Below are 22,017 nucleotides of genomic sequence, written 5' to 3'. Positions count from 1 at the left end.
GGTGGGTTGATGGTGGAATCTTCAGAGTGCAGCTCGTCCCAGCTGGGCCGAAGCACGATTTGTAATATTTTAGATGCGCTCGATTTCACTTTTTATTTTGGGCCCAGTGTGGAAACACAGCCCAGACGAGCAAAATCAAGCGCTCCTTGATATTTGGGGAAACAGTCAACAGTTCTGCCCACACATGCATCACTCCGTTACAGCGGTTCACAACCAAAGAGACAAATATACAATATAATATTGTATCATCTAGGATCACTATGTTTGCAGCTATTCAGTACCCATCTCTCCCATGACCTGGAAGGAGTATATACATATACATATATATATATATATATATATATATATATACATATATATATATATATATATATATATATATATATATATATATATATATATATATATATATATATATATATATATGTGTATATACAGCATGTATATATAAATATGACTCTCCCATAACCCGGGAGAATCCAGTGTTTCACTCTACACAGTTTGCAAGCATACAGCAAAAAAGATGAGCTGCTTTGCACGTCAAACCCCGTCATTGCTGGACGATTCTCAGTGCAGCATGCAAGTAAAAATGTGCACATTATTAAAAGTCTTCAGCTTCATCACCCTCATCGCAGCATCCGTTTCTACCACGGACAGCTTTATGCACGCTTTTTTTTTTGTTTTTTTTCAATCGGGTGATTATTTTAATAAGAAATTAGAGCAGACTTTATTCATTTAGTATATTTTCCTCTATAGTATTCTGCATTTCAAAGCATGCCAAAGACTCTTTTTTCAGTTTCTGCATAGTGCTGGCTATACGAGTGCCAAAGACTTTGATTCCTTTACTTTAAGTAGTAGAAGTTGGTATGTACAGGCGAGGAGTAGGCAGAGCGGATCCAGTGTAAACGGTACCAAACCCCCCCCCCCCCAGGTGCTCAAGGTATCTACAGAGACAGGAAGCAAGTCTGTCAAGAACTCATAGAAAGTTGAACGGAGCTGAAAAAAAGCTCAGCGGAAGAGCCGTTAAGGAAGGTGTGTGTGTGTGTGTGTGTGTGTGTGTGTGTGTGTGTCAGTATGCTGGGTTATTATATCTGTGTGTTCAAATGCAGAAAGAGGGAAAAAAAACCACTCCTCATAGACCCCCCCCAGTCCCAAAGTGCACCCTCTACTCGTATAATATGCAGTATGCATTACATAAATGTATTCTGTAGCATTGAATATTCCACTAAGGTCTACCGTCAGCGCGAGGAGGAAGAGTCGACAAAGACCACGTTCACTATCTTCTTTGAGGTCATCGAGACGTTCCGGCCACGAGGCGACTGATACTGAACGCCAGCTAAGCTCCCGCTACAGCGTGAAGAATCACAACCTCAGCACTACACCGGAGAAATAAAGACTCGCCGGGAAAGACGTGGATGGAACTGTAGAGTCACTGGGTATTTGCTGGACATGTGTAGTCAGATTGATTGGTTATGGGACCTGGTTCTGGCAGGGACACATAGACCACCAGCAGCAGACCGGGTTCAGCAGTAAGAAGAGCTCAGAGATGTGGTCAGCGGCAGCTCATCAAGCTTTGGACATCCGTGATGCGTTCACTTACATTTGAACCAACAACAGCATGTTGACTCGCAGCTCATCCGACAGTAGCTAGACTCGCTTGTTTTTGTAAAGCGGCCCACGTGCACAATGTGCGTCGAATGTGGCTTTGTGTGCACGTGCGAATTGATCAGTATAGAATAATTCATAATAATAAATAAAATAGTAACGCGTTTACACAAACCCAACACAAAGTGACAAAAAACACAAAGAGAAATAATCCTACAACAATAAATAAACAATAGCTTAGACCAGCAAGCGGCCATCAATACAATCTTCACGAGTCTGCGTTAAAGAGGAGCTCTGGACGAGCTGAGGTCTCCTCCCTTCTGATTGGTTGGTTGGTTTGGAGTTGTGGGACAAAGGAATCCTCTAACATCACTGACACGTTCCTGAGTCTTCGTTAAGCATCTGCACTGTTTAGGAGATAAAGTGCTGAACGTTAGCGGGTTGCAGTTAAGCTGCTACAAGTCTTAACTGTTTAAAGGACTATTGCACGTCTTCAACAGGCTGCCTCCTCTGCCCGGATCATTCTGTGTCAGGGAAGACAACTCAAAGATGTCATAGTTAGTTATTGAAGATAGTAGCTTTTTATCATTGCACCTGCTCTTAGTAACTTCCTACAGCTTTGCCTGTCCTGAGGTCTCTGGGTAAACCCCAGACTCCGCCCTCACACCGTCTTAACAGTAGTGCCAGTGCACAGTGTCAACTTCCATCATCACCATCATTAATTACATTGCTATTTATTCCATTTATAGATATATAGAGAGAGATTTAAAGGGGCGGGGGGGGGGGGGGGGGCTGTATGTGATGGACATGCACTTTGCAAAGTGTAAAACTTCTGACTGTTAGATGATTTATTTTCCAACTTGAGATCAAAACTTAGTTCCAGGACTTTTGGTTCATATACAGAAATTGTTAGTATGCAGAGAATACCTTGGTCTTGATGCTGCTTCATTGAAAATGAACCACCTTCATCCTGCTCACTGACACCAGACCATTCAGCATGAACTTTTCATTTTGTTGACGGTGACATCCTTCCACTGTCGTGTCATAATGTGTCATAATGTGATGTAGGTAGATGAAGGAGCATGGTAAGAGCAGAGCAATAGAGGAATCGATCCCAACACAAAGGACTAGCACTAGGTTCTGTTAGCTTTCGTTACAACCCGATTTGTGCATCTTTGATTGGGACCAGATGAGGATAGGAGCACTTTAAAATGGGAGGTGATGACAGTTCATGTGGTGCTGAGGTACGTTTCCTTCCTCCTGGGGTCACTACTGCTGTAGCACTGAGTTCTTGGGTGACCTCGTGTTTTTAAAACCTACATTGTACAGTAAAGGGTTTTTATTTGTGCTGACTAGATTCAAAAGGATCTTTTAAACCACTAAAACCATCCCCAATGTGTCCTCCACATTAGAATCCAGTGACTTTCTACAGCTGGTGGAAGCAAACACACTCTACGCCAGCCTGCAAAAACTAGGACAAAGTGAGAACACGTGAGAACACGTACACAGGTTTAGACCTGAACACACACACACAATGAGATTAAAGCACACGCTCACGTCTCTCCTTGCTGATTGCATATTGCACTGTACACAGAATGATGGCGCATTCGGCCGGTCGTCGTAAACTGGCGAGCTTGTTGTATTTAGGGAATCGCAAGACAAAACCGGTCTATGTAGAAGGTGAAAGCATTCTGGGCTTTGCTCAGGTGAAGAAAAAGTAAGGACCGATGAAAGCTGAGGTAGCAAATTCAACTGTGATAAACTAGGTTCCCCGTCAACCACTTTTTCCTTTATGCATGTGCTTTGATTTTTAGAAATGAAAGCAGGCCGGTGTCATGGCATCGCAACGTTTTCTGTTTCTCTACAAGGTCCTAGCTTGTGGTTTTAGTAAACGTGGGTTTCCTGCTTGCCTAAGTATTTATAGTTTGCTGTTTTTTTGGTGCTTTGTCCTCATGGTAAACTCGTAGGTTTGCCAGTTTACCTGTTAGTGCCGCATGTTCTTCGCTCTCGAGCAAAATCTGTACAAAGTTTGTGGTAGGGCAGCTGATATGTTCATCGAGAAAAAAATCATGGCTTTTAACCCTCCAGTTCCCACCCCTGAGGAGCAAACCAGCCAATCCAGTGTGTTGTTGGGACGAGGGGGCGACCAATGACAGAACGGAACAGCAGGTTTCCTGTTAGGCCAGCTAACACTACAATTCACCAACCGGTTTGCGAGTTTTTCGGAAGCGCCACGGACATATAGGATAGAATAATCATGATCTCGATAGGATTCTCAGTGCAAGACGTAAATGGCTACTCGTTTCGTCGTTGTCTTGGTCTCGTCGGTCGTCCGACGCTGGACACAGCAGTAAAGGGATTCTCCTACAGGACGGCAGTCGTCCGTGTGTGTTATGTGTCATCCTTCAGCAGGTCCACAGAGAGGCGGACTGTGTTCATGAAGTGACAGAGCTCCTCTCTGCTCTGTTTGTGGTTTTGGTTAAAGGTTGTACCGCTGTGGAGTTCAGAAAGCTCCACGATGGGGGGGTGGAGGGGGACTTGTGGGAGAGAGAGAGAGAGAGAGAGAGAGAAGCCTCAACCTCTCTTAGAAGGTCAGAGGTGAATCAGTGGTGAAGGTACAGTAGATGGGTGCCCTGAAGGGTTTTGGTGGTAGGTACAGTAGTTGCCTTTCGATCTTCAAACGGTGGAAACAGGAAGGGACTCCTCCTTCCATCCCTCTTTCCTCTCTCCTCCCCCCCTTCCCCTCTTCCTTAGCTCCCCCCTGGGTCAGAGCTGTGTCGCTGTGGTGTCCATGAGTCCAGAGGGGTCTGTGGTTCTTGGAGGGACAGCCTCCTTTGGGCTTCAGAATCCGGGGAGGACACCCCCGTTCCAGCTGCCGGCCCGACCCCAGCGCCCATACATTCCCCCAAACCAAAGTCTAACCCCGCTCCTAAGCTCGACCCCGCTGCTACATCTGCCCCGACACATGAACCTATGGCGGGCCCGGAGACGACCCCAGGCCCCGTGCCCAGTCCCAGCTCCAGGTGCTGTCCCAGGCTGTGCAGTCCGGGGGGAGCGAGCTGGCCCTGGTTGGGGTTGATCAACAGGGAGTCCTGGGGCTGCAGGGAGTCGAGGTGCTTGGCTGGGAACTCCTCGAAGTGCTGCGATTCCAAGATCTGCAGGAGAAGAAGTTGAGGAGGTGAGTGGGACTGGCTACCACAACTCTTTTACTTATTAATATTCAAGTCAGGTTATTCTTTTATGAGGGTTGTTTTGTGCTGTCGTTTACCAGGTTCATAAGCTGTTGTGACAAAAAATATTTAGTTTTTTCATGACAAAAACCTCAACATTGACTTTTGCTTTCACACGGGGGACAAACAGCGGTCTCCTGGCAGAAAGTTCGCTGCATCCATCTCCTCGCCTGCAATGTGTGCGCTTCAGCAGTCTTTAAACGTCCTCGTTCATAAGTACGTACGCCTAACAACATACTAAACAATTTCGTGGGATACTAAGTAGCAGAAGTACCAATGGAAAGTTTGAGGATTGAAAGCTTTGTGTGTTTCGATGTCTCCAGTTTCTATTCACTGTGGACCAACGACAGCCTCCAGTCAGCAAAAACTTTACTAATACATTTGCTTCACCTGTGAGAGGGAGGCCAGGGTGTCTGTCTCCAGAGGTGTAACAGGCTGGACCAGTCTCTCTCCTGGACCGGGTCCTGGGCAGGGACCAGGGTAAGGTGAGACCTGCAAGAGACAACATGTTATTGGTCTGCAGGAAGCGTAGCCCTCCGTCTATTCGCAGTTAGGGTCAGCATCTGATAATAATAATGAAAAAGCTGTCTTTCATCACTGGATGTCGCCCAGAGACAGATGCTTGACCCCTGTGACGGCCAGCGTCCTGCTGTGTGTGTGTGTGTGTGTGTGTGTGTGTGTGTGTGTGTGTGTGTCATCACCTGAGGCGGCGATGAGACGGCGCTGTAGGCGGGAGGAACCAGGGCCATCTGTCTCTGCAGCAGCTGCATGATGGCTCCGATGTCCGTCGACATGCGACTCTCCAGCCTGCACACAGTGTGTGGTAGATGAGGCACCGTTAATATACACGGAGGGAACATTCATATTCTATCAATTTCAGTTTATTTATTCTATTAAGGACAATAAAAGACGTTATCTCTGCGTTTAAAGGAATTGCATGTGTCTTTATCCTCCCGGTTGTAATCTTTTCCATCGTTAACATCAGTTACAGGACTGAAGGACTCACCAGTAAATCACAGTAACTCGGGAACATTAATGTCTGCTATGATTGCTCTTTGTAAAGAAGAGACTAACCATGGAACAATTGTAGCTGAAAGCTGAACTTGGCGGTGAAGTTAGCGTGTCATTAGCATTCAGAGCTGCTGTTAACGTCTGTATGGACATATTATTTTGTCTACCCTCCACTTCTCATTCTAATTATTAAGCTTTTCTAAACTCTGTTTTGCTAATATTGCATTTCACTTTCCCCCATCCCGCTGTTATTCATTTCTGGAGCTGAAACAACGTATTTTTCTCCCAGGAGTCTGAAGGTTTATTATATCTCATTACTGTGGGAATACTTAAAGTGATCTCCACACACAGGAGAGGTGGAAGCTTCCTTATCAAACCTGCTGGCTCCTATCTGAGGCTCCTATACAGCTAATGAGGACTCGTCCTGCAGAGCCTTGTTCCACTTTCTGAAGTCAAACAGAGACTTTGCCACTTGTGCAGATATGTTCTCCTTACACACCGCTACTCCCATCATAATTTCAGCTGGAGAGCCGGCTTCACAGCTGTAGGCTTTAAGACGCGGCTACGGTCACAACAGGTCCTGACAAAGGAGCCTCATCCAGCTAAAGGCTACAGGCCTCGGGGTGAGATACTTCCTGAAGAGGCAAGGCTCTCAAACTGTCGGATGCCCGTAGGGTTTCAGCAGGGACCCACACCCCGACACTGCAGACACTCCAGCCGGCGTACCTGTTGAGCTGTTTCTGCAGCAGGTCCAGGCGCATGTCCAGCTGGCTGCGTTGCTGCCGGCTCAGGCTGTGCAGCGGCGTGTTGAGGGCCGGGGGGGAGGCCAGGCTGCAGCTGGGAACCTCCTGGTACTGACCACCCCCCCGACTCTCGCCCCAGAAACTGAAGATGTGGGACACGCCCGAGAACGCACCTGCGGGAGACAGACGGCGAGACAGAGTTTGCGTGAAATCACAGGATGGGGCGTTTCAGTACAATTCACAGGGACAGGTGCTTCTGATCGTACCTGACAGAGCGTTGCAGGTGTTCCCAGTCTTGGCGTCTCCGTCGGCCTCAGCGTTCTCGCTGAAGGTCCTGGACGTGGCCTTAGCATGCGGATTCTCCAGCATCGCCGGTGGAGGAGCCAGTCTGCTCATAATGGAGTCCCCCCCCTGTTAGAGGCGAAGATCAAGGACATTAGCAGCAGCTTTTATTGCACCAAGGCGCACAACAACGGCCCCCACAATACAATAAGTAGTGTAGAAGCAGACAAGCTGTAGGTCTACCTCGTCGCCGCTGGAGTGCGAAGACACTGAGCTTCGGTGTGCCTGCCACTGCCGCTTAGGTGCCCCCTCCTGGTTTTGGTCCTTGGGTGCATCCCTCTGTCTCCGTCTCACGGACTTATGGGACTTTTTGATTTCTCCGGCATCTGCTTCATCTGAGGAATAGAGGGAGATCGGTCAGTGACTTTTCAAAGACGACCACCAGAAGAGGATTGCCAGATAAACTGCATCATCAAATGAAATTTACTGAAGTCAGATAATATGATTTTTTTGAGATGAGCAATAAAGGAAGGTTTACCTTTTTCTGTCCGTCTTCGGAACGATAACTTGCGTCTGCGTAACTTGTTGAAACCCCCACAGTTGGAGTCATCGCTGCTCGGAGAGCCTGGGATCATGTTGGTCTGGAAACCAAAATGAAATGGATTTTATTAAAAGATAAATTCTACCAATAAAACCGTTCAAGTGGTCCTCGTGTTAAAGCGTTCAGGCTGTACACTCACGTCTCGGAGGTTGAAGGTGATTTCCAGGTTGTTCCAGAAGTGGTCCGCGAACTCCGGATACATGTCCAGCACCTCCAGAACATCTTCTCTGAAGATCTTATGTAGGTCGCAGTAGGTCAGAGCCCTCACGTCGGCGTTGGATTTACCCGGTCGGGTGTACAGGTTGATGGGCTCGCCGAAGATGTCGTTCTTTCCTGGGAAAGGTGACGAGAAAGACGTTACTTCATCCTGCACCGGCAGCCTGTAAAACCCTTAAAATCCTACATAACAATAATGAAACTGCTCTTTAGGTGAAATATCAACCACATACCTCTTTTATTTAATTCTAAGGTATCCTGACATTTAGAGGGAATTTGTCTCTTTCTTCAATTATTATTCTATAATGATTTTTTATGACCCAGATATATGAGAGTGGCATGTACGGAAGCTCTAAGGGGCCAGTGCAAACAATAATTCTCCTCTGGAAGAAAACAGGAATGCTTTAAGTTCTATTTAACACATGGAGCAGTGGTGAACGGCAGCCTCTTGTGGCCTGAAGGAGTATAACAGCACCAAACAAAAAAAGAACAGATTAGAAAAGTTGTTGTCTTGTCCTGTATCGACTCTGAACTATCAGCAGTAACACTTTGTGCTCTCCAGCAGATGGCGCTACCGGCTAGAACATATTGTTGAGAGGTCTGAACAGAGTCAACACCCAGAAAGAGATGTGTAAGCATGAACTAAAGAGACGAGAACGGAACTTCAAGCATTGGACCAAACTGTCTGTTCTCTTAAGTCATCTCCTGCAAGAGTTGTCATGTTCCTGCTTCAGATTTTGCTTCTAATAACCGAGACGTTCCCATGGAACAGGGGCTACAGTAGTTGGTAATCAGTAAAACATACACTGACAGATCAATATACATTAATATATATATTCTTTGTACCCAAGATGGCTACCACCACGTCTCCTCTCAGTATCTCTATGGACCCCCTGGATATGAAGTAGAGGGCCGTGAGGACGTCCCCAGCGTGGACCAGCGTGTCCCCCGGCGGTGCGTGGGTGGTCTTGAACTTCATGGCCAGCGCCCTGAGGCAGCCCTTGGTGGAGCCTTTGAAGGCCTTGCAGTTCTGCAGCAAGGTCCGGTTCAGGTGGAGGCAGATATCCGCCTGGAGACACTCGGGGAAACCTTTCAGCACCTGGGGGAGAGGGAGCAGAGGGGAGGGAGGGAGTAGACGGGGATAAGGAAGGAGTGAGTGATAGAAAAGTAAGGAGGGGACAGAAGGAGAAGGAGAGAGGTGGGATAAAGAAAGTGGATGAAATGAAAGTGAAAGGTTGCATCAGTATTGATACATGCTACTGATGCTGTGTGTCCAGAACATCCAACTAATGTCACACAAATGTCACAGATTATGGATGCTTTGAAAGGAGTCATAAAAACGTCCTTACAGTTGTTACTCTCGTCCCTGCTGGTGAACGTTCACGGGACATTCAGCGTCGTGCATTTATTACTCTATTATGATATTGGTTCAGGGAAGTCACTGTTTCAATTAAAATCTTTTATGGGTTTAACCCCGGAGTGAGGGACCAGCGTCAGCAGTTTGGGCTTCTTTCTCTATCAAAGATAGAAGAGAAGAGAGTCTGCAGGCCCTTGGAGTGTAATTAATATGAAGAATTGGTGCAACTTTAATGAGTTCCCTGCAAGCAGGAGAAGAGCCTCCTTTAAAGCAGCAGGTCCTGGGCTCTGTAAGTCTCTGGTCGACTGCAGACAACAGAACTGTAAAAGAAATATTGCGACGCAGCGCTTCTCTCTCTCCATGTCTCGTTTATTTCTCCTCTCTTTCTTCATGTCTGCCTTAAATCTCTCCACAGGCCGACGTCCGTTTCTCACTTTCAACATTTGTCTATTGCATGTTTTCACCTCCCGCCCTGATATTAAAACATAAATTACATTATTTTCACCCAAAAACGAGCAGAGAAGCTGGTACTGTACTAAGTATGGCCTGTGGTCTTCATTTGAAGCTGACTGGGGCAGATTGTACGTTGACTCCAGGAGCAAAAAAGGTCCTGAAAACAGCCGCTGCCCTGATATCACATTATCATATCATAACAGGTCCATCAGCTACAATCGTCTCTCATCTGGACAATAAGAGGTCACTATTCTCAGAGAATCTAATTAGAAAACTAACCCATTGTTGTGCCTGTGCATTTACATTCACCTGTATTAATATCTCTGTATCCATCTTTCTTTTAAACATTCATTAACATGTTTTTTAAAGGAGGAAAAGAACCGAATGAGTTGAACAGTGAGCTAATGTGTTGTGATGGATGCTGCATGAACAGCCACCTCTCTCCTCCTCTTAAGAAGTCCATCCAACCCTAAGAGAAATGGAACAGAGCGCATCCAACTCATCTCAACACTCCCATAACCATCAGTTCCTCATGTGAGCCGCACTATTATTCTCTCCATCCTCATGAATGAAAGATGTAGCCGCAGATTGAATCAGTTGAGGAGACAAACAGACAGGGTCTACTCTAATCCTAATAGCATTACAGAAAGCATTCTCTACTTCAAGAGAGCAACATAACAAGGGAAGAGGAGCTTGTCCAATTTGTTTCCTCTGTACTCCAACGGCTCACTTCTTACTGAAATGAAAAGGGAACTTCGTGATGAAATATTGTGTTTACACCTCCAGTTCTTAAAAAGTAAGCCAATAAAGAAGTTCCTCAAAGCTGCATTCTCTCTAATGGTCAAACGGTAACAACTCCTCTGGTTGTAGAGACGTCTATGAGGAAATGATGAGCAGAGATACTGTGAGTGAAGTGTGCTCATTGAGCTGGAACTATGATGACGCAGCTTACAATGCAGTGAAACATGCATCCGCTGACTCGTGCACTGCATTGAACGCTTGCATCCGTGTGTGTGACATGTTTGGGATTAGAGTGTGTGAGTGCATCTGTGGTTGCATGCACACGTGTCATCCTATACGCTGTGACTCACAGAGTTCAGGTTGAGGTCGAGCGTGCGCAACAAGCGCCTCTTCATTCTGTGCGTTTACATCCACTGACAGGTGTGACTCTACACTTGTATGAGGAAAGAGTGGATGGCCTTCTTGCATGTGAAGAAACCGATGTAGGTCCATGCGTGATGCAAGTGCTCTCACCTGTCTGGTTGCATATGTTTGAGTGTGTGTGTGTGTGTGTGTGTGTGTGTGTGTGTGTGTGTGTGCATATCATTGATGATACTCTCGTCCTATTAATGTTCAATGCAGGCTCAGAATACTCTTTCTGTGTACATGTGTGTATTCATGCCCAACACTCACTCGGCAACAACACAGCGGACCAGCTGCGCACATACTGGACTCGGCTGGGTGCCGGATCGGGTACTCACGGCGTTCATGTCGATGCCGTTGGTGTAGGACCAGGCGTGCTGGAAGTACTCCTCCAGCCTCTGCCTGAGCGGGTTGGGGATCTGGTGGAAGCGGATGAACTCCCGGACTCTGAGCATCTGGGTGTGGTAGCGGGCCGTGCCCGAGTACAGCCGCTGGATGATGGCGGACACGTTCCCGAAGATGCTGGCGTACATCAGGGCTGGAGGGGGGGGGAGATAGAGGGTGAGACAAAAGGGAGGATTTAGAAAGTGTGAGGATGGAGGATGCAAGTGAAGGTGGGCAGGAAGGGAGAAAGTCACATATACAGTAAGAGAGAGTATAGCGCTGCGCGGGTACTCCACACGCTGATGTGACCTGACACATCCCTAGCTGACTGTCTTCTCCATCTGAAAAGAAATATATTATTAAGCTTGACACCCTGGGGTGATATGTTTCATAAAATATACTGTAAGTGAAGAAGGAGCAGACAGAGAGAAAAGAAGAGCGAGAGAGGAAGTTCAGACAGCCAGGTATAACGGAGCATTAGCATGAACCAGAGCTGTGCTGCAGACACAATGGAATGAATGGAATCTCGTTAACGGGACATACAGAATCATGGTCATTTACAGGGGCATACTTGTAACTGGGGTTTTTACGAGAACATGTTTACATGCTTTATTATGATATTATTATTAACACGCATCTGTCTAAAAGGCTCTCTTCAAGCCCCTCCTCTCCCGTAAAAAAGCCTGCCCTGATTGGTCAGAAGTTTTCTCCAGCCTGGAACTAACTGTCCTAACTGTTTATATAGCATCTTTATATAATCATTATATAAAAATGATAGAATTTAACATATTAGTCTATCTACGTTTACTATTTGTTCAATGATTTTTATTTTTATAGTGCTTCAAAATGAGAGTGCAACGCAAATAAAGTCATTATCATCAAGTTATATTTATACATAGACAAAGATATGTGATAGTGTGATATTGTCTCTGAACACAAGGCCTGGTGTGCTAAGCCTTGCTCTTAAGGTAACAGTCACTGTGCTCATTGACTTACAGACATAAGCTAACATTCATATAGCGCATTAAGGCATAAAAAGAGAATTTCACGCCTTTTTCAAGCTTGTCGTAAATCAACACTTGGTGTAACTATCCCTTCTACTAAGGCTTAGTGAGAAACACAGAGGGGACTAAAAAGATTTCAACTTCAACAACTCAGACTCTTGGAGCCTATAGTAGCCTCGGCTGAACTTTAGAAAGCAATTTAGCCCTTATTCGGATTCATTGAAGTGGGGTAATATGAGGTAGTTGGTCCATAGTTAGTGTGTTACCAGGCTGTAAGGTTCATTTATTGTCAACACTTAGTCTGGACACTGTAGACGTCTTAGCTTCAGGGACCGTGTAGAAGAGGTGGCCGTAGTCATCGTGACGTCGCCCGCTGGTTTGAGGACTGACGTTTTGAAGCCTCGATTTCAGCGTCGTCATCTTAACAGTAGTTTGACCACGGAGGACATTAAAGTCTCTGCTCTACCGCTGCTCGATCGGTTCGTTTGTTTCTGTCATTGTGTGACTTTGGTGTTTTTAAGAGTTAGTTCAGATTCACCGTTATACAGGACAGGACAACCACGTAACACAGCCCCACTCAAAATAATCTCACATGCCCATATGTAGAGGACAGAGTGCTCTGTGTCGTATCCTTCATGAGCTTCTCTGTTTTGTCCTGTTGTCAACTTGGATCCTGCTAACCTCTCAACCTCTGTCAGCTCCCATCGCTGTCCACACCACCCACTAAAACTGCTGTGTGTGTGTGTGTGTGTGTGTGTGTGTGTGTGTGTGTGTGTGAGTGTGTGTGTGTGTGAGTATGTGCAATTTGACACATGTGCTGTCACAAGGGACACGATTGATTTTCTTTCTGAGCGTTTATAATGCTCATTGAGATTTCAAAGTGCATTTTAATTTTAGAGCATCAGAATCTTGCACATTTGACGAGGACTGCAGCCCAAACTAAAACTAAAAACACCGCAGTTGAAATAGCGTTCCTCTCAGTCCTTCACTTTACCCTTGGATAACTGTAACCACAGTAAAATATACGCTTTTTTCCTTCTTTTGTTTCTCACCAACACAAAATGACGAGTGCTCGCATGGAATGAACAAGCCGTTACTAGTTCCTAGTCACTGGGTTTAAATACCATATTCATGTTCTCATGCCATGGCTGCAGAGGTAATTACTGTGTGGAGAGGACGTTGAGTTGATAAGCATGACAGGGGATATTACAATCCCTGCTGATGAATTTTATTAATAAATCATCAAGCGCTGTGCTTTCAGAATGTAAAGTATGATCTATGGCTTTGTGCAGCTGCTGTAACTACAGCAAGACTGCGTCATAAGAACTGACTAAATCGTTGTGGTCTTGCAGTTATTTTTGTCTGCGGTTGTTTTGCCCCTTTTTGTAGTTTTGTAGTTTGTTGTGTCTATTTATGGTTGTTTTAGTCTCTTTCCATAGACAGTGTAAGTCTCTGTGTGTCTCTTTGCAGCTGTTTTGCATCTCTGTCGTTGTTTTAGTCTCTTTTCACAGACATGCCGTCTTGGCTCTGTGTCATGTTTTTGTAGAGGAAAGCGGATTGAAAATAGCTCTACATCTAAAAACTAATCACACAAATGTGCTGACGCTGTCTGAAGATTTCATCGTGAAAAATCTCAAGAACATTTCATCGGCCAGCCCCATCGTCGTTTTTCTTTCAAAATACATAAAACCAATTTAGTTCATTTTCACGCATCAGTTCCCACTTTCATCAACTACAAATGTGTTCAAAACTTAAGGGAGTTATCAATACTTAGTTTTGAGACAGATGCTACAGTTATGAACTGAAAGTGTCTCCTCCGTACAGCAGCAGAGCAGCAGGAGGTCCGGTTCACTTATCATGTGACCTTAGTCAGGAGAGTTGACCGACAACACGACGGAGGAGGATTTGGTGTCAAAGTGAAAAAACAAAAACGCCATTTAAAGCACTCTGAAGTAAGTGAGCGGCTGACGGAGACATTCTTATTAAACACGACTACATCTCCTTCTAGCACGTCAGGACTTACATCCTATGAGCATGACACAGATGGAGAAGATCTTCTCAGAGTTGGTGTTGGGGGACACGTTTCCAAAGCCCACGCTGGTCAGGCTGCTGAAGGTGAAGTACAGCGCTGTGACGTACTTGTCTTTGATGGAGGGTCCCGAACCTGGAGGGTAAAATGAATTTAGAGCCGACACGAATATTTCACAAAATGTTCTTGGCCAGACGATCACTGATGATCAATTTGATTCTGGTTAAGGATGTTTTCTACTAACTCGCTTCAAGCTGAGGTAGACAGAATCACTACAACATCTCTAATAATAGTACTAATGATAGCACTAATGTAGTGCTGAGTTAGCGTTTCTCTCAGTACCTATGATGGAGCTGTTGTAGGTCTTTCCCAACTGGTCCCCCAGTGTGTGGAGCCAGCCAATGCAACCGTTCCTCTCCACGCTACCGATGGCATACCTGGGAAAAATAACAGTCACAATAAGAATGCATGTATATAACTGCTGATGTTAGCAATAAATAGCAGTAGGTAAAAAGGCACACTAAAGGAATTTTTAAACTCCTAAAAGTTAATGTCTTATTGATTCAGAAATGTTGAAAAACAAATGTTCTGCTGTATCAATTTCTACCATTAGCTGTGGTTAGAATCAAATAAACTTGATGATTGACACCACAACAAAAAGGCAGAATAAATTAAACACATATATATATATATCTATATATATATATATATATATATATATATATATATATAGATATATAGATATATATAGATATATATATATATATATATATATATATATATATTTAAAGTAGTGTATTGAAGTTGAGAATTTCAATATTGTGACAGCACTAGCCCCCATATAACACCAGTTCTGATGCGTGCAGAATGACACGCGACCATTCCCACGTTACTCCTCCATCTGAAACCTCCTCGTCTGATTCACCAGACAGCCTTATGGCACCGTACCAGATGCAGGCCAGCCAGTGAGCGATGAGGGCGAAGGTGCACATGAGGAGGAAGAGGACGGCCGCGCCGTACTCCGAGTAGCGGTCCAGCTTCCTGGCCACGCGCACCAGTCGCAGGAGACGAGCCGTCTTCAGCAGACCAATCAGAGTGGTGGTCTGAGGGGGGGGGGGGGGGAGAGACAGAGCATCGTTGTTGGTGATGAGACGAGGTATTTTAAAGACTAGTCAAAAAAACTGTGATGTCTCGTCCCAGAGTCATCCTGTCACACACACACACACACACACACACACACACACACACACACACACACACACACACACACACACACACACACACACACACACACACACACACACACACACACGGCCCTGTGTTGCGGAGGTGGTAAATCCTGACTTATTTCATTACTGTGGGCTGTCCTTTCTACTTGTATTCGTCTGCCCCCCCCCTCCATGTCCATTCGACAAATAAATACCAAGACGAGAACTGCGCTGGCAGGGTGCCTAGTCCTGCTCTGTGTGAGTGTGTGTGTGTGTGTGTGTGTGTGTGTGTGTGTGTGTGTGTGTGTGTGTGTGTGTGTTCTCTCAGTAAATAATAGTTGTCTGGTGAGGAAAATCTCCACTTTCTTGGCTCTGCAGCCTCTATGAAGTGAATCCTGGCAAAGCTTCCCCCCGGGCAGTAATTCAATGTCGGGGAGTTTCCACATTCATCATTTTTGGCTTGGTGGGTGGCTTAATCTCTATTAATATCACTTCTTTGAATTACCTACAGACATCCCATCACTAACAGATGCATTCCAAGTGGTGCTTCCTCTGTCAATGGGATTGGCCTGGTGTGGAGGGACGGACCTCGGCCTCCGTGGTTTTCATCCTCATTACGTGGGAAGCATCCTCAGAGGGCCCCGGCAACCTACTAACTCACTTCCCCTGCCTCCTCCTCCAGACACCCTGCCTCTCACTTCCTTAAATTCTCCAACCGACGCCTCCATCACTGCACTGTTCTATCATTCTGCAAACCGTAGAAACTCAGTGCCCAGTGTCTGGACTCCGCTGTCTCTCTCTCTCTCTCTCTCTCTCTCTCTCTCTCTCTCTCTCTCTCTCTCTCTCTCTCTCTCTCTCTCTCTCTCTCTCTCTCTCTCTCTCTCTCTCTCTCTCTCTCTATATATATACATACTGCATTAGGGATGCAACCAGCGATTATTTTTACTTGAATGATTTTACACAGTTCAGTTTACTCATCAGCTGTTGCGTAATGTCTTCTGAGGTTTCTTTAAGGGAACACATACATTTGTGTATCTGAGTTCCTACCAACCCGCAAACTAAAATAAGACAACCCAGACAGATGGTTTTGTGGGCCGTCTAGACCAGAAAACATGTGATTCAACGAGCCAATCGGATTTGGCTCCCCTCCCTATGTCACACGCAGGCTCGTTAGGATATACCGCATGATATGTCCCCTTTAAGTTAGAAGAAAAGACTCGGATCGGCCTTGAGATACTTTGCACAGAAAGCTTGCGTGACAAACTGGAGGTGTGGGCTTTCAGGAGGCAGGAAAGGTCTAATGAAAGATGCTATCATATCATGGGACCTGTACGATCCAGCATCTGTGGAGGTTGACCCATTCTAGGGTCTTAAAGTCAGGACACCTCGGCCTCATGCTTTGATCTGCTCATTATTGATACATCCTTTGGTTTATTAAAAAATAGTGAAAAATGGGTAACTCTTAATTCTACATGTCCATAACTTCTGATCCTATCTATTGTTAATATCAGATTACATGGGCGGGTTACAAAAATCACTCGTTGTCAACTGTAAAGGCCACTAGATGCATTCTACACTGCTCTGAATTATATTACATAAAAGTTATGCTCCATAAAGTTTCAAGGATTATAGGTTTCAAGGATGATTTATCGTCATTGTGCAACACAGGGTTGCTCAACAGAAAGCATTTGCAACATAATAAAAGCATAATAAAACAATACAACAACAGCAGTGCACTGCAGTAGCAGCAACACAACAGTCCTCTGGATAACACGGCCGGCAGCTTAACGTTAAAAATCTGACACCACGGAAACAATAACTGACGAATAAAACGTTGTGACCGTGGCATGTACTCTCTAGAATCCCATAATGCAACGTGTCACACCGGATTGATGCAACAATGAGCCTCGTGCCACTCTTCAGCTGTCGATGATGACACAAATGATGATGATTCTTACTATAGAGTGTCTCAAACATTCAGTAGCGTGAGAGAGGAGAGGGAGTGAGTTCTTAGGAAACTTCCTAGGAAATGAATAGGAAGTTATGGACAAAGCAAGACATTTCGCCGACTCCAACGTACATCTTTCAATTCTTTGTTTTATCCGACAAACACTAAAAACTCAAAGTTAAAGTCATCATTAACTTTCCAATGACCAAAAACCTAAACGATAAACTCCTGACACTGGAAGCAGAGAATAACAAAATTGAGGATTTTGGCTCAATACAACACTTGATTAATTGTTTAACCATTTTGTACACTGCCTCGCATCTTGTAAGGTAGACGCGTTTTATTTTGACGCTCCACCACAGCCGGCTGCAAACCAACCTCCCCACGGAGACAATTAAATGATGAAGCAAGAACCGCCTCTGCCTCTCTTCTTTCTTCCTCTTATTCCCCGTCTCCCTCCTCTTCACTCTTTGAACCTCTCTCATTCGATAGAGACACAATGTCAATGCAGCAACAACATCTCTCTCTCTCTCGTTCTCCTCATCCCTCCATCTCCCCACAGGTTGACATACCTCCTCTCCGCTGCGGTAGATGAGCAGGTCAAAGGGAATAGCGGCCACCATGTCGATGAGGAACCAGCCCTTGAAGTAGTGGACGGCGATACGCACCGGGTGGCTCACCACCTCATCGTTAGTGTTCACATATGTTGTCCTGAGAGGGGCAGTGCACATTATATGACATCAATAGTTCAGTGCAACTATGAAAACCACTTTGTACCATTTACTTTAATAATCACTGCTGTGTTCACCAATGCTACAACTGACAGCTCTAACAAGAGTTTAATGAGGTCAGAGCATGAGGCTTAAGGTGAGCACTTCTACTACAAATAACACTGTGACTACTACTAGTACTACTATACTGTCGACTCGCGCGTTTAAAGACAGACCTGAAGTTGATGAGGATGTCAATAATGAACATGATGTCCACTATGAGGTCCACCACATTGAGAGGAGAGCAGGAGTAACCACAATTCTGCATGGCTACCTCTTCCTGAGAGGGGAGGAGAGGAGAGAGGAGAGGAGAGGAGAGGAGAGGAGAGAAGTGCAGAGGAAAGGAAAGAAGAAGAGAGGAGAGGAGAGGAAAAGGTAAGGTGATAAGTGGAGTCGTGAGTCAAGGGAAAGAGAGAACACAGAAGAGAGTAGAAGAAAAATATAAGCCAATGCCCTAAAAATAGAACAGCTGTCTGATTACCTCCTTCAGATGGATTACAGTTAAGGCTTTTAGGATCATTTGCATACAAAAAAAAATGAAGAAGTGATACAAAAACGGGGCTTTCAGCTGGATCCACGCTGTGGAGCTTTAACACACGAATCAGGAGTAAACAAACGCTACAACCGAGGCGCATTGTCACAGGAAAGTTGACTTGCCGTGGAAATCATCGCTGTATAATATCACTTAATGTATCACTTTTTGCATTTTTGTTCTGCCGACAGTCTAAGGATCTCATGTTGTACAGAGGTAAAGCCCAATGAAACACTTTAGCGATCGGGTGACAGAAACACAACGACTCGTCCGTGACTCTGTCTCTCTCGATGGGACCCCACCTGGTCGTTGAGGAGGAACGCGGCCGAGTAGGGAGTCAGGATGGCGGTGTAGATGACCAGCAGCAGGATGAGCCAGTCCCACACCGCCTTGAAGGGGCTGTAGTGCAACACCGTCCACTTGTGGATGCGAGGGGCCTGGAGCTTGTACTCTGGCAACACGTCTGCGCCCAGAGACAGCACCTGGGGTAGAGAGACGAAAAAGGACAAGGAAGAGATGAGGACACGGGGGGACGAGGCTGCAGGACGGCCGGAGGAAACAAAGAACGAGAAGGGGAAAGCAGACTACACCCCCGTGAGACTGTGTACGTATAGCAGTAGTGTGATGGAGCTGACAAACATTCAAACTACGCACACACACACACACACACACACACACAGCCTGAGCACGTATAGCGGCTCCATAAAATATACATCGTCTCCCGTGACACACTCGCTCGAGGAGCTGTAACAGCGTTTTGCAATTACAGCGATGGAGCCAGAGTCCTCTGTGAAGATGAGAAGACCGGTTCTGAAGGCACCGACCCTATTAAGGTTACCCTCCCAGGCAGCGTGCTCCCCCCACACACACACACACACACACACACACACACACACACACACACACACACAGGCACACACACACACACACACACACACACACACACAGGCACTCTGGAGATGCAAATGCACAGTAATGCATGGATATAGGAAGACCCACACACACACACACACTTTGCAGCCATGATTCAAGTCGTATCCTCTAACGCGATCCTCTCTTGCAGACGCACGACACCCTCGACAGCTTTCGATCGGGTTTCTGCTCACGTCACAGCGCTGAAACTGCTCTCATCAAGACGGTGAATGACATCGGCCTGGGTAATGATTCGGGTAGTCTAACAGTCCTGGTGTCAACGGATCCTACGGCAGCGTTTGACACTTTTGACACTGTGGATCATAAAAATACTTCTTGATGGACTAGACAATTGGTTGGGGTCTCTTAGAGACAGGTCCTCCAGCGGTTCAGGTCACACACACACACACACACACACACACACACACACACACACACACACACACACACACACACACACACACACACACACACACACACACACACACACACACACACACACACACACACACACACACACACACCAGGAATGAAGTCTGGGGTATTATGCAGCCGTTCTAAGTAGCTTTGCTTGCAGAGACGTCTGCCCCGGACGCATCAGCACAGCCTGCCTTGTGTCTCGGCTTAATAGCGTCACACAGTGAACCGCAGAAGCTCGGCTGCTGCGCTCAAAGCAAGGGCAGGAAAAGACATGGCGGGCATTAGAGCACGAGTCACAAATCCCAGTTCTCGCTGACTTCCGCCGTGTGCTGTGCTCACACAAACAGTGTGTGGATGTGTGCGCCAAGAAACAGTGGAATTAGGGAGCGAGTGGAGAAATGCATTTACGACTAAGGGAGGCTGATTGTGGACCATAATGATGCTACAGTGTTGTCACATGTTTAAAATTAGCTTACACTATAATGCAACTCACCAACGATATATAACCTCTCAGACACATGTTGAATGTGTTCACATCCCCATCAGATGAACAGTGCAGGTAAAAGGCCCGTTCATGCATAACCCAGAAGAGAAATCTTTACCTTTAAACAGTGTCAGCAGGGTGGTGTTAATGACCTGAGGGTCAAACTGTCACTGAAGAAAAGAAGTGGCTCCATATGAAAAATGTACATAATTATGAGGTAATTATCCATGTAATGAAAAACTCTGGTTTAGATAACAGCTGACGATGTCACATGACTCCTAGGACAGGTCTGGACCACTTGTAAATTGTGTTTGCAGAAATTCAATTCAGAAAATCAGGGAATGCAGCAAGTTCTCCAGAATCACTTGCTCAAGGGGCTTCTTGCATGAGGCCCTCAAAGCTAAAGACATCCTCATCAGCACTTCATTCAGAACCATCCAATAACTACACACTCCATTACTATTAAGAGACCAAATCCTGATCAACTCAGCAACAAACCTGTACTCACATTTTGAAGTGTGCTGTATTTGTATCTTGCTGTATTCCGTCTTTTTTCCTTAATGTTCTAATCCCTTCGTTTCATATTCAGAGTGAATAAGCACCCGCTATAAAGACTGTGATACCTTCATCGGAGCTGTCTTCAGTCCGTCTGTATAATGCATCTGTCCCCATTAAATAAACCATGAATAATAAATACTAAACGTCTCCCCCATTCTGCACCAGCACTTTACTTACTCTTGTCCGTGACTCTGTAAGACCGTCTTCCCCCCAAAAATGCATGTTTTCCATTTCCACTTCCCATTTCTACAAGATGCCAGAGCTCTTCCAAACGACCCAGCCTGCATCTAAACTGTGTGACCGTGTTTCTCCAAACCCCAGTGCAGCAGACCCACGGACACATTTCTATGTGGGAGGCAGGGACAAGAGTCTCCGCCGCCTCCTCCAGAGAGAGGGCCGGGTGTGAGCGGTGTGCAACAATCAGGTAGAAACAAGAGTCCTACTCATGACGTGAGACGAGTAGAAGAAACACCAGAAGCACTAACAGAAAGTCCTGTATTACCCTCAGCTTCCTTTACCTCGGAGTCTTTCTCCTCACTCTGTTCATCCTCTATTACTCTTTACTCCACTTCCTCTCCTTCCCGTTTCTTCCTGCCCTCCCCTTGACCTCTTCTATTCTATTCTGGCTCTGTCCTCCGTCTGTCAGTCCTCCATCTCTCAGACTCCCTGTCTTCCTCCACACAGTGTGCAGCCAAGGGACTTTTTCACGCCTCCTGCTCTACCTATTGCCATTCATCGTGCCTCCCGTCTCATCGTTCTTTCTTCTCATGCTTGAACGGCCGGTTTTTCATCCCTTTGGACGGCGCTTTCTTCCCTCATGCTTCCATTCTTCGACTTCTCCCTCCCACTTTCATTATCTCTCTCTCCCTCTCTATTCCACAGTCCATCTCGTCTTCACCTACTGTGGCCCAGTGGCACACATTTACGTGCTCGGTTGTTAAAGCACCTGTTCTATTAGGATCTCATACCCCTCGTTCGGTGCGGTTTTGCCTCGGCAGTCGTTCTCATAGTTACCAAAATTTTGGCGAGAAAAGATTTACTTGATTTATTAAATATCAGCAAGAAATATTCCAGTGTGTGTCCTCTTTGTAATGGAGCCAGCTGTTTCATATCCAAGCCAAGTCCTC

The 22,017-nt window shown here is 45.8% G+C and overlaps 1 protein-coding gene across 1 annotated transcript in view; it reads right to left on the bottom strand.

Annotated features, from left to right (window-relative positions):
• Positions 1 to 2,400: 2,400 nt before the first annotated feature.
• The window catches only part of kcnh2b (potassium voltage-gated channel, subfamily H (eag-related), member 2b), a 192,822-nt gene continuing 173,205 nt past the window's right edge, over positions 2,401 to 22,017 (bottom strand). Inside the window, exons 7-22 of the mRNA XM_068709574.1 lie at positions 18,819 to 18,998; positions 18,161 to 18,264; positions 17,787 to 17,925; positions 15,007 to 15,161; positions 14,401 to 14,495; positions 14,053 to 14,193; positions 10,980 to 11,179; positions 8,535 to 8,787; positions 7,612 to 7,805; positions 7,410 to 7,512; positions 7,115 to 7,266; positions 6,856 to 7,000; positions 6,573 to 6,762; positions 5,537 to 5,642; positions 5,226 to 5,327; positions 2,401 to 4,760 (exon numbers count right to left, since the gene is read on the bottom strand). Of these exons, the coding sequence (XP_068565675.1) occupies positions 4,356 to 4,760; positions 5,226 to 5,327; positions 5,537 to 5,642; positions 6,573 to 6,762; positions 6,856 to 7,000; positions 7,115 to 7,266; positions 7,410 to 7,512; positions 7,612 to 7,805; positions 8,535 to 8,787; positions 10,980 to 11,179; positions 14,053 to 14,193; positions 14,401 to 14,495; positions 15,007 to 15,161; positions 17,787 to 17,925; positions 18,161 to 18,264; positions 18,819 to 18,998 (2,664 nt within the window). The 3' untranslated portion in view covers positions 2,401 to 4,355. The remainder of the gene's footprint in view (positions 4,761 to 5,225; positions 5,328 to 5,536; positions 5,643 to 6,572; positions 6,763 to 6,855; positions 7,001 to 7,114; positions 7,267 to 7,409; positions 7,513 to 7,611; positions 7,806 to 8,534; positions 8,788 to 10,979; positions 11,180 to 14,052; positions 14,194 to 14,400; positions 14,496 to 15,006; positions 15,162 to 17,786; positions 17,926 to 18,160; positions 18,265 to 18,818; positions 18,999 to 22,017) is intronic.

The sequence above is a fragment of the Cebidichthys violaceus genome, unplaced genomic scaffold (genome assembly GCF_023349555.1).
Source record: "Cebidichthys violaceus isolate CVI_PGR_0920_01 unplaced genomic scaffold, fCebVio1.0.p SCAF_15, whole genome shotgun sequence".
NCBI lineage: Eukaryota > Metazoa > Chordata > Actinopteri > Perciformes > Stichaeidae > Cebidichthys > Cebidichthys violaceus.
The sequence above is the reverse complement of the archived record's forward strand: the minus strand, read 5'-3'. Positions and strand labels throughout refer to the sequence as shown.